Source organism: Schistocerca gregaria, chromosome X (genome assembly GCF_023897955.1).
Source record: "Schistocerca gregaria isolate iqSchGreg1 chromosome X, iqSchGreg1.2, whole genome shotgun sequence".
NCBI classification, from domain to species: domain Eukaryota; kingdom Metazoa; phylum Arthropoda; class Insecta; order Orthoptera; family Acrididae; genus Schistocerca; species Schistocerca gregaria.
The window spans coordinates 504575323-504587769 of NC_064931.1; the positions used below are offsets into that span (position 1 = coordinate 504575323).

The window sequence follows — 12447 nt, forward strand, 5'->3', positions numbered from 1 at the left end:
TCCCTTCCTGCCCCCCCCCACCCCACCCCTATATATATATATATATATATATATATATATATATATATATATATATATATATATAAACAGAAAGAAACTTCCACATGGGAAAAATATATTAAAAACAAAGATTCCAAGACTTACCAAGCGGGAAAGCGCCAGCAGACAGGCACATGAACAAAACACACAAACACACACACAGAATTACTAGCTTTCGCAACCGATGGTTGCTTCTTCAGGAAGGAGAGGGAAAGACGAAAGGATGTTTTAAGAGAGAGGGTAAGGAGTCATTCCAATCCCGGGAGCGGAAAGACTCTTAGGGGAAAAAAAGGACAGGTGTACACTCGTGCACACACACACACACATATCCATCCGCACATACACAGACACAAGCAGACATTGATGTCTTTAAAGAATGAATAAGTACGGTTTTGCAAGGACTACAGACTCATGATAGTGCACAATGTGATGCTTTAACTCTGAATAGCACTTTCCTCTCAAAAATATTTCTTTATTTGAACAATTATTTCTGAAGAATACTGTATTTGACTAGAGAGAGTTTGTAAGCATACTAATATGCTACAGTGATGCACTCATATCACTAACTGGACTATTATTACCTACATCAATGCCACAAGAGACCTAGATTGTGTAACATATTGACCTTACCATAACTGCATCTGCTTCAAAAAATCGATGAAATCATAGGCCACATTACAGAAATATCTTTAAAAAACAATTTATTCAACACTTGGCATACTTCTGATTAGACATACTGCAACAGTCGTGACCTTGGTTGTTGGGCTTTGCATATGTTTCTTGACAAACAAACTGAGTATCAGGGATACATACCATTGATTTTAGGTAAGGCAGAAGCCGTTGGTTTCTCTCTTCAGGGGTGGAATAAACAAAAGGATGAAGCACCTTTTCTCAAATTTATCACTGGGAGTAATTATATAGGAAATAATTTTCACTCTGGCTGAAACACTAAACTCTATACTGCATGAAAGGTTACACAATGTTATTTTCACTAATTATTATTAAAATGTCACTTTCTACACGAAATTTTGTAATTTTTATTCCAAAAAGTCCACACTTTATAGACACTCCTAACATCCAAGGACTTAAAAATAACACCATCAAATTTGCTGCATTTGTACAGTCCATGTCACAAGTTCACTTTTCATTATGTACATCTGTTCACAAAAAATTGCACTATTTAATTTTTTGAAGTCACATGGTTTCAGTTTTTACCTAAACACAATGTGTAAAATCACAAATTGCTTCTTCAAAGGAAATTATGAACGTCTTTTCGATATTCGGGGCTGGTGACTAGGCTCCATATGAAAGGACGAGCTGGATGTGTGCTAATGGCTCTGTATCCAATGATGCTCGTAACTCTGTAACAGAAATAACTGGCATCACAACTGAGTACATCAGGAAAGTTTAAATTTATAAGCTTAAAAAAATTCATGTGGGTCGAAAAGGAGACCTAAAGTATTAGTTACATGCACAAAATACAGGTGCTTCACTGGTTTCCTTATTGTTGATTTAATACTGCTGATGGCAATGACAAAAAAATGATATTACCTACTCTTGCTTGGGATACACCATTCACTTGAAAGAAGCAATTTGACACTGTGTCTCTGACACTATAATGCAAGTAACATTTTCTCAAAGAAGAAGTATAAGAAGAGGAAGGTGTCCTCACATATTCCCAATCGATCAAGTGGATCGGCAATTTTGTGCTTTCAAGGTAAGCTTTCTCAATATCAAAGAAGACTGCAGTAAGGTGGTATGTTCTAAATCCACATTGGGAGCAGCTATGTAGCTTTTTGGATTCCAAAACCTAGACAAGATGATGGTTAGTGGTCAGTTCTAGAGTCTTTCCTCACGCAAGATGTCAGGGTGATATCACACACTATCCTTTTTTGATTTTAGGAAAGGCATTAGTTGCAGTAGTGGTCATCACTCCAAATTCTCTTTAAAGCAGCTAGATTGGGTACTTCTGATCACAAATAGGGATTATGTAGAATGCTACACTGAATCTTACTGGTTTCTGGCAAAGTAGGGATTGTAAATGGATAGTTGTACACTTGACAGCAAAAGAACTGAAGCATTGTGACAAACAGCAGAAAAATTGGATCACTTGGCAACAGCAGCATAAAAGTCAGGCCAGGGCATGATATCAGACAGGGCAAGTGGGTCACTGATTGAGATGATACGTTATATCTGACACTCACTATGTATTCACCTGTGCCCTATATGAGGCACAGAGGCTAAAAAAGTTTTAAGAATGCGCTTATAAGGCCTCACTACGTACCATTCATGATTAATCAAGAATAAAAGATCAATTTTACAACTTTTTTTTCTCAAATTGCTCATACTCATCTTTTGCAAGCTGAATGACAAATTCACACATTTTAGAATGAAGTTCAAAGCCACAAAATTACATTAGATGAACATATGTTCAAGGAGACTGCTCCAACACCCGTCTTTTATTACATAATCGTTAAAGGAGTGGAATGGTACTATGAAGGTGCAGAGTTCAAAGCTCCATGTTTCTATGTTTTTTTATTGTTTGTATGAATTCACTAAAATATAAAAAGATGGCGAAAGCTTGGACAATGTTCATTCAAATTTTGAAGTCAAGTGTGAGAGTAATGAAATAGCTCACCTTACTGTACATCAGTTTCACTATAATTCAAACATTTTTCTTCCAGTTGCTTAAGTTGTATAAGATATAGTGCCTTGTGTCAGAGAAAATATCCAGCTCCAAAAGCAACTTTTGGAGAGCTATTCTCAAAGGACAGAACCAAACTTTATAAATCCGTACAGCTAAACTTAATATTTAACACCCCTGAATGTTTGGAAGCAGTGATTACATTTTCCCAATAATAATTAATACTTAGACCAGCAAGAAAAAAGAAATGCATTGATTTATGGATGATCTCTGGACATAAATGAAGAAAACAGCATGTAATTAAAAACATTTAATGACACTTTGATTTATTATGTGAGGAACAAAAGAAATGTAACCTAATACTTAAAACTGCTATACAGCAATAACACAGAGCTTTTCGGAACATCAGAATATTTCAGTGAGCTAAGAGTCTTATCTACATAACTTTGGAATGCACTTTGCATACATGTTCCATACAAGTAGCACACACTGTTTAATGCTTGTTGTCATTTGTACTTGGACTGATGAGGCATCTCTTCTGTTTGTGCAATGTTAGTCCAATTTCTGTTTGCAGTGTTTGATGTCGCTGATCCTGCTGTTGTATTCCTGTACCTATGGCCATCAGAAACTATGTTATTCTGTTCCTAACACTGAGGGGTATATGGCTGTTACCTATTCTCCTGATAACACTCCCCATGATGAAGCTGTTTGCAAGCTTCTCCAGACATGTTGTTCTTTGTATATTTTAATTAGTGTTCATTTTGTAAATGGTATATGAGTTTAGAGCAGAGAGATTTAGAAAGTCGAACAACACAGCTATATGTCATCTTCTTCTTTGGCCAACACTATAATTGCTGCATACCTGGTCACATGTGTCCACTGCTTCATTAGTGTGATTGTAGAAATTCACAACGTGTGTGTGTGTGTGTGTGTGTGTGTGTGTGTGTGTGTGTGTGTGAGAGAGAGAGAGAGAGAGAGAGAGAGAGAGAGGGAGGGAGGGAGGGGTAACAACACCTGTCTCTGCATCTATCTTGGAATCACTTGGAATTGATGATGATAGCACATTTCTTTCGCGAAACCAAATGAACTTTAACTCGCATTCGTGTTTTTACTGGGCAGGAACTTGGCAGGAATTTCATGCTCCCCCCTCCCCCCATGATATTTCCACTAAAGTAAGCTTCATGTCTAGCAGTGTTCTGGCAAGTGGGACAATGGTATATCAGTTATCAACAGTTATGTCCCTTCCAAGTCTCTTAAGTGAGCAACAAGGCATTGAACAACATCTGAAGGACTATAACACTGCCTGAATGGACCATCAGGCAGCATTCTTGCATACACCTCAAATTTGTGCAAGTAGAATGTTCTATTATATACTAACGCAAACATTTTTATTCCATATTTCTTAGGTTTTTCAGGCAAATACTGCCTAAATGAGCAACCACCTTGAAATGGAATGAGTTGCTCATAAATCGCCAAATAATACATACAGGTGTAGGCTTTCATAAGGTTTACCCCTGTGCGTAGAAGAAATGCACAACTAGCAGCCAATTTGCCAGCCTTCTTCCTCTCATCTCAGTCAGTGGCGTTATCAAACTGAATAGAGAGAAGCGAGAACAAAAATCTCTGGTAAGACATAGCCAGGGAAAAAAGATCCATTTCCGTCCCACTCACGCATATCTCTGAAGTGGAGATGGTAAGCTGTAGGTTCCAGCAAACAGTAATAAGGCAAGCAATGCCTTCATTTCAAATCGACCTGTAACTTGAGCATCACGACTCCTCTCAAAATTCGTGGCAGTTTTCATAAAGCAAGTAACTAATCTCTCAATTATATTCTCGTCAAAGTAAAGAAAGAAGGTCTGTTCTGATGTTTTTGTTCCCTTTGCTGTGCCATAAGCTCTAGACGGATGTGTGTTAATAATATTGTGCTTTTTAGCATGGTACTTCAACTAAATAGCTGGCTGCTCGATTTGCTTTTACCATCTCTGCCCAGGGAGGGGGGGGGGGGGGGGGGGGAGAAAGTAATTTTTTAGAGTCACCATTTCACCACCAGAAGTAACAGAAATGTCTGAATCAGTTTCATGTTCATTTTCTTCAACACAGTTGTCTTCAAAATCAGAGAGTCTTCCCACAGATTCTCATCATCTTTGTGAAGTAATTCTGCAACACTTTCTTCATCAGTCAATATTTTAGGCATTCTCTGACAGGAAATGAAGAACAGCCAGTCTCTTTCCTATTGGCTAAGAAGAAAATGTGATATAAAAATAAAATTGGTAAGTAATTAAAAGAAGACACCCACTTCTTCAAACTCTGTTATATGTGGCCGAAGATATACACTCGTGTAGGGTCACAGGTGCAAAAACTGTGTAATGCAAACACTCCCATCGGATCAGACAGGCAATAATGCCAGAACACCAATAGTGGCATCAGGTCAAACACTCAGTAACAGCAGTTTAATGTGAAACAATGGGGCCAACAATGACTCCAAGTACACTCAAGTTTCAGAATGTCACGTAAAAAAACACTTCAGGTAGTTTTGACCTGGTGTGACTATGCAAGGGCTAACACTCTTATGAATGAGCAGAATTAACAAATTAGTACCACAATGTTACTGGATCACTTACTTGTCAGAAAATATATTAAGTATAACATGCAAAGTTTCTTATGGACTTCTAGAAATAATTCAAAGCTCTATGGAGTAACTGGAACCTTAAGATATTCACATCTTGAGTGATGAGTTAAATTCAAACTAATGGGCTTTTTGTTTGATATATTCATTAAATTCAAACCAAACATCACAGCAAATACATGAAAACAGTAAAAATCATGATTCGCTGTATATTCCTGTCGTTAAGTAGCAACTGCATCACAATGCACCATTATATACCAACAATTTTGGTCCATCACATTTGTCTATTATTTCACTTTCCATTCCCATGACTAAAATGCTTGCATAGGATCTGGTGCAATGTCAACACTGTGGAATACAGTTCCATAAACCCTTATATGGCAAAAAAGTCTCCAATTTCTTCATGGGGTTTGTAACAATATTCAGGTTTATATCATATATGGTTGTCTTGGATGCGAATTCTAGGACCTGTATATCATGTGGATGTCCCTGTAATTATTTACAAACAAATTAACAACAGACTAACACCCTTAAAAAAAAAAAAAAAAAAAAAAAAAAAAAAAAAAAAAAAAAAAGAGGAGGAAGGAGGTCAGCGATCAGGTGATAACTGCAAATCATGTGATGAACCACTATGGCAACATTAGCACGGGACACAGAACATTGAAAAATGTTGGGAGAAGCCTTTGAACAATTGCAGGACACTTAATTGATAGTAACAAACATAACAAATAAACATACACAAACCAACAAACACACCACTGGGTGTCATTATGCATGTTTGAATCAATCATTTACCACCACTTAACTGTATTATGCTCGTGGTGTTGATAGTGGATGGATAACTGTAAATGAGATGGTATTAGAGGACTTTACAACTCATGTCAGACTTGGCATACTGATCTGATATTTATATATCTCGTCATGCAGATGATGTTGAAGATAATTAAAGCAGTTTTCTTCAACTACACGGACTGTACTCCAATAAGTGCCTAGCCTGCAGCTGCACGAGTCAGTAAGCACGTGCAATATGCAGATAAAATGACTACGCCTGTCACATATTTGGCACCTTGATGAGTTTTTAGGTATCCCGGATCCAAGCAACAGTGTTTAAGTGGCATTAACACTTATTATCAAAGTTCACATCGTGGATGACTATGGGAAGTTACCTGTGCAATTCAAGTGAGATGTAGAATCGAGTCAATCTTATTAGGATGAAACATAAAAAAAGGGGATTTTTAGGATTGAGCTAATGGGTTTTTCACAGGGACTACAAATTTATGGTGTAGAATAATGAAAAAAGTAAAATTGGAGAATGTAACATCGAAGTTCCACTCTATTCTAATAATCATGTCGTTATAAGACATGTATTATACTGTTGGCCCTAAAGGAGAAAAATTGTTGATGATATCAACCAATACAGTCTGGGTGTCATAATTCTGACTGGGGAGAAATCGTTTACAGGAGTTAACCAAGGCTCAATCGTTGGTACATTACTGATCCTCATCTACGTAAATGATCTTGCGTCTAATATACAACAGAGGAGAATTAGTTCTTTTTGCAGATGACACTAGTATTGTAATCAATCCAAGCACATATACAAGAACAGAAAAAATTGTAAACAAAATTCTTAAAAGTTTCATTGACTGGTTTTCTGTGAATGGTCTCACCCTCAACTTTAAAAAGACACAACATATTCATTTCTGCACATCTAGGGCTACTACACCAACAATAAGTGTGGCAAGAAAATAATAAATAGGAGGGAAACTTCAAAATTTTAAGGTGTCCATAATGATGAGCACTTAAATTGGGAAATGCATATTTTGGAACTCCTAAAACTCTCAGTTCATCTACATTTGCATTTAGAATCATTGCAAATCTTGGGGAGACAAAAATCAGTAAGTTGACACATTTTGCATATTTTCATTCGATAATGTCATATTGAATAGTGTTTTCGGGCAACTCATCTTTAAGAAAGAAGGAAAAACATGCTGTAAGAATATAATGTCATGCTTGTCCATGATCATACTGTTAGGCATCCTGACCACTGCTTCATACTATATTTATTCCCTCATGAAGTTTGTTGTAAATAATCCACTACAGTTCAAAAGGATCAGTGATGTACATAATTACAATACCAGAAAGAAAAATGACGTTCGTAACTCCACATGAAACTGCCTTTTGTACAAAAAGGGGACACAACACTACAACAAAAAATTTGACCACTTAACCAGTGATATAAGATTTGAAAACAAACTGAGAAGGTTTCACATTGACAACTCCTCCAATTCCATAGAAGAGTTTCAATTACTGTAACATGCAGAAAGTGGTGTGTAGGATTTACTAACTAACAACTTCTGTATATCTTTTTTCTTTTTTTTTGTGGGGAGCAGAGAAAAAAGCTTAGAAATGTTCAGAATGTAGCCATACGTACACATTAATTTGTGGTGTGAATTTAAAATGACTCATTCCATACGACTATGATTTTTTTGGGCACAATGGTCCATGGAACACGAAACTAAATAACTAACTAAGGAAAGCTTCTTTTGATGCACTTTGAGACTGCAGTCTTGAAGCCTGGAAGAAAGTTGTCTCTTCTGGCCATTATGTCCGACTTCTCACAGAGTCCATGTCAAGATGCATGATTAAAGTTACAAATAATGAGGAGAGTCTGGACAAGATATTACTGCATTGAAAACATTTTATTTTCTTTACTTGTATTTTCTCAATTTTCCATCAGTGAGAGCTGATGGAAGATCACTTTGTGACAGAAATGTGTTGAACCCAAGGTGATAAAATATGAGTTAGTTTTCCTTTATTTTTAAATATTAAATTTATCTTTCATTTGTTCTCTGCATACATACTTGAAAAGTAATAAATTATGAGAGAATTTTTAAGGCTACTTTTCTGTTATTTCAAATTCATTTCTTCTTGTCCTCTACTGCCACCTTCTGCATCCCACTCAAAATATGTAAAAGATTTCTTCTAATGTTTATTGAAACCCTCCACCTCTTTTGCTCACTAACAAACTATGGGCTGAGAATGGTAGGCAAGCTGGATGTTTCCATTTGTATACAGCTATTAATGATGTGGGTTGGCCTGGATCTGATGTGACTGTTTCTTGTGATATCATGAGAACTTTTCCGATGTATACAGTGAGATAGTTATCTGAGATTTGGTCAGAACTCGGCACATTGTACAGTAGTAGTTTTAGGGGCAAAGTAGCCTATAGTAGTGTAAAGTCTCATGGGTGCATCAAGACACCAAACAAATTGTAGCTACAGTGGCAGTTAGCAAAAATGCATTAATCTTAAAACTTTTGTGAACTGGTGGGAACTCATGGAATTGACGAGTTGGTGGTTGTCCCTTGTTGGGGATAGAAGACAAGTCTGTGGTCAAATCGATGCAGATTGATTTTTTGCAATATATCAGTTTATCAAAGCTGACATATGGGATCAACAGAAATTGTTTGAGCTCATTCTGGGTACCGCAAGAATACAAGAATAAATTCTGTTTCTTTGTGTGGACACAGAATTTCATAACTAGTAAACATCTGAATATGAGCATTGTGATTTAGTGCAGAAGTGCTGGACTTGACAGTGGGAGCTTCAGGTGCTCAGCAGTTTTGCCCCCAAAGCATAATGTACAGAGACAGAAGAAGATGGTGTAACTAAGCAAAGGCAGCCTTGCAAAGCAAATGACTAGCTATGGGAGTTAATGGCTGTTATGAAACTTGTTGCACTGAGAATAAACTATGTTATTTTGTTTGACCTGCTTCTGAGTTTAGCCAAAATTCTGATGACATTGCAGGATGCTCATTGGGAGTTAAAAAGATGTATATTTCTGTTACATTTTCCAATGACTTTTTCATGTTTGTCTGTGCTAGTAGTAGTAGTAGTTAGTGTTTAACGTCCCGTTGACAACGAGGTCATTAGAAACGGAGCGCAAGCTCGGGTTAGGGAAGGATTGGGAAGGAAATCGGCCGTGCCCTTTCAAAGGAACCATCCCGGCATTTGCCTGAAACGATTTAGGGAAATCACGGAAAACCTAAATCAGGATGGCCGGAGACGGGATTGAACCGTCGTCCTCCCAAATGCGAGTCCAGTGTGCTAACCACTGCGCCACCTCGCTCGGTGTCAGTGCTAGTGTCATCTGTGAGATTACTAAGTTTTCTGTATATTGGTCATTCTGATTTTGCACTAGTTGTCTGCACAATTCTTTCAGTTAAAAAATAGCTGGTGGGCTGCTTCTGCAGACAAGTAAAAGTGCTCTAGGCATTATTAACCACGAAGTAGTGTACAGACTTTATGACTGTTTTGGGACATGCTGAAAAATGCAAGCGTTGAGCTCGGACAATGATCGCTAACTTATTTCACTAATTGCTAGTTAATATAGCAGTTTGTTCTAACAATTGCTCCTTGACGATTCTCACACAAATACTGCGATGGCCTAGAGAGGTTAATATTGACCCGTCAGGCAATAACCTAACAAAAAATTGGAAAGGCTGCAAGGCACTACATTGGTAATGAGCTCTACTCCCAACTAGATAAACTTCTTATTGCTATTTCTGTCTCTTTCTATTATAAGCCTACTGCAAACTGAACAGTTTGTTAATATGGATGTTTTTGCTTTTGAGAAACTACCATCAACAATGATTGCTTTGTAATCATTATGGTCAGAAGTCACTTTGCATTGTTCTGTTTATTATAGATTACTGACAGTTTTACTTTAGAATGACATATTAAAAGATTGTGGAGTCAGCATCCTGCATTCCTTTTTACTCATACACTCTCTGTTTTAATTTCTGTAAGCTTTTGCACTGCACTTTTTCAGTAATTGCGAGTACTGAGCATAGTTCCTTTGCACAGTTAACTTGTATGATATGAGGCTTTTTATTATAAGTATCTTGCAGAATTTCATCATTGTTGTTGTTTGCATTTTGCAATGAATGCTCTGTTACTGGCTTTGCGTTCCTCTGTTTTGGGGTAGTGCCAATGACACAGTTTTCATGAAATCTTTTTAAAGTCTATTATGATCATAAGATGTGTTAAGTGTGTATACAACCAGTGATTGACTTTTCAGTTTTCAGCATCCTTGAGAAAGAAAAACAATAATAATTGTTACAGCTATTGACTTAGGATTTTCAGCTTGCAGTCAGTGCACCTGAGTGATTTTAGTATCTACATCCTAGCCCGTAAGCCTAGTTTCAGAAATGGGAGTAAAAGTCATTGGTTAACACTGGTGATATTTCTGCCCTTTGTCAACTGCCAAACACATCTTTGAGAGGCAAGATACATTCTGCACTTTCAAGCCTGCTCAAGGAAACCATAGGCAGCATAAACATACTACTCCTGTGGCTATTAAAACTGGCAACACTGTATGATATGTTTGGCTACTCTGTGATTGTCAACTTGCTTTCAGGAATGGCACAGATTTATCCTGGTAAATTCACCTGATTTTTCTGTCACTTGCATTAAATAATCTGAGTGATTTTCATTTAATATGCAAAATCGGGTTATTAGATTTATGGTTCCGAGTCCAGAAACGTCATTCCATCGCAAATTATATGTGTCAGCTGTCACTATGGCGATGACAGAGCATGAAAAACAGCACTGGCATGCTAACATTTAATGTGATCACTGTCTAAAGCAATAGCTGTTTTTGCTGTGGGTTTGAAGCTCACTGGAGGACTATTACTTAGCATTTACATTTTTCATCTTCTTTAAATTGCCAGACCAACAACTGGCAAGTAATACTCATAAAATCTCTGCATCATAAGTCTTCTCATAAACTTCACTCATAACTTTACTGAGAACATCTACCTGTCTTCTCATACTACTGCTCATGAGCTTTTGCTTAAATGAAAAATTGTGGGTCACATAAATATAGCATAAGGGAGTGACAAACAGATATCTGTGCCTCATATTTGTTTGTATGCAGACACTGTCACTGCGATTCAAACATTCAGTCATGTCCATAATCTGTGTCATACAATAAGCAATCCTTGGCACAAAAGGATAGGTGAATACACAGTGAGCATCGGATATCTCTCATATCCTCAATCAGTGACCCACTTCCTCTGTCTGGTGTCACACCCTGACCCAGTTTTTATGCTTCTATTTCCAAATGGTCAGATTTTCCTACAATTTTGTTTACAGTGGCCAAGTCTTTTTGCTGTTGAGTGTGCACCTGTGTGATGTTCAACACAAAAATTTAGCCTCTCCCTGTTTATAGTGTCATGATGTAGATAAAATTTGTGACTAAGCTGGTGATATGGATGAAGTGTTGTGCCACACATCTGTTGGACTGGACACTAGGATCTCATTATTCAATGCAGTTGTGACTGGGTATATTTATGATGTCCCAGAAATCTTCCTTAAACACCTTTCGAACTTTAGCTCTAGCTAACTGAAACATTGTTATATTTTCTATGAATGGACTGCTTCTGGATCTTCATAGCGTCAGCTGTCTGTTCCTTAATGAATATTATAACTGCTATACCACCACAGAACAGATTGCCCCCTAAAACAAAAGACAAATTTCTGAATGGACCCATCAATGGCTTTGTGGGTTACTTCCGTAATATGGTCTGCCCATTCCTGGACAATGTCACTGTTAGGCTCACTGAGCATCTATTTCTGCTGCTGTCATTCAGAAATTTCTCTCTTTTCCTCTCTTGAAACTTCCTGGCTGTGTGTCGCTGGACGAGAAGTCACTTCCTAGTTCCCATTAAGTATTATCTGCAAGGGAATGAGAGCAAATATGATTGTGTTTGGAACAACACTAATGCAGTGCTGAAATCCATTATTTTATCCACAGTTACAAAATGAAGTTCTTATAATTGAAGCAGATCTTCTAAAACTCAACCTCGGGGGCAGGTGCTGGAAGAGTCTCAAAGCACACTGTGTCCGTTAATGTATACAAGGGGAATAAATGGCAGAGATTTCTTTAGGATTTCACTATCAATGTAATTATGAGGGAGTAAGTGGAAACTGCACAATGTTACTAAGGGTGAAGTATGAACTGATACACCTCATAGTCAAGTGGTGTGTGTGATTTAAGTCACTGATAAACACAATGGTGCCATCATCCATACATTCATCAATGATGTCATTGTTCCTATGTCATTATTCCCATAAAA

At 37.3% G+C, this 12447-nt stretch overlaps 1 protein-coding gene across 4 annotated transcripts in view; it reads right to left on the minus strand.

Moving 5' to 3' along the window:
* Nucleotides 1–723: 723 nt before the first annotated feature.
* The window catches only part of LOC126299607 (protein purity of essence), a 417439-nt gene continuing 405715 nt past the window's right edge, over nt 724–12447 (minus strand). For all 4 annotated transcript variants that reach the window (XM_049991638.1, XM_049991641.1, XM_049991639.1 and 1 more), the window contains exon 83: nt 724–1400. In XM_049991638.1, the coding sequence (XP_049847595.1) occupies nt 1333–1400 (68 nt within the window). In that variant the 3' untranslated portion in view covers nt 724–1332. The remainder of the gene's footprint in view (nt 1401–12447) is intronic.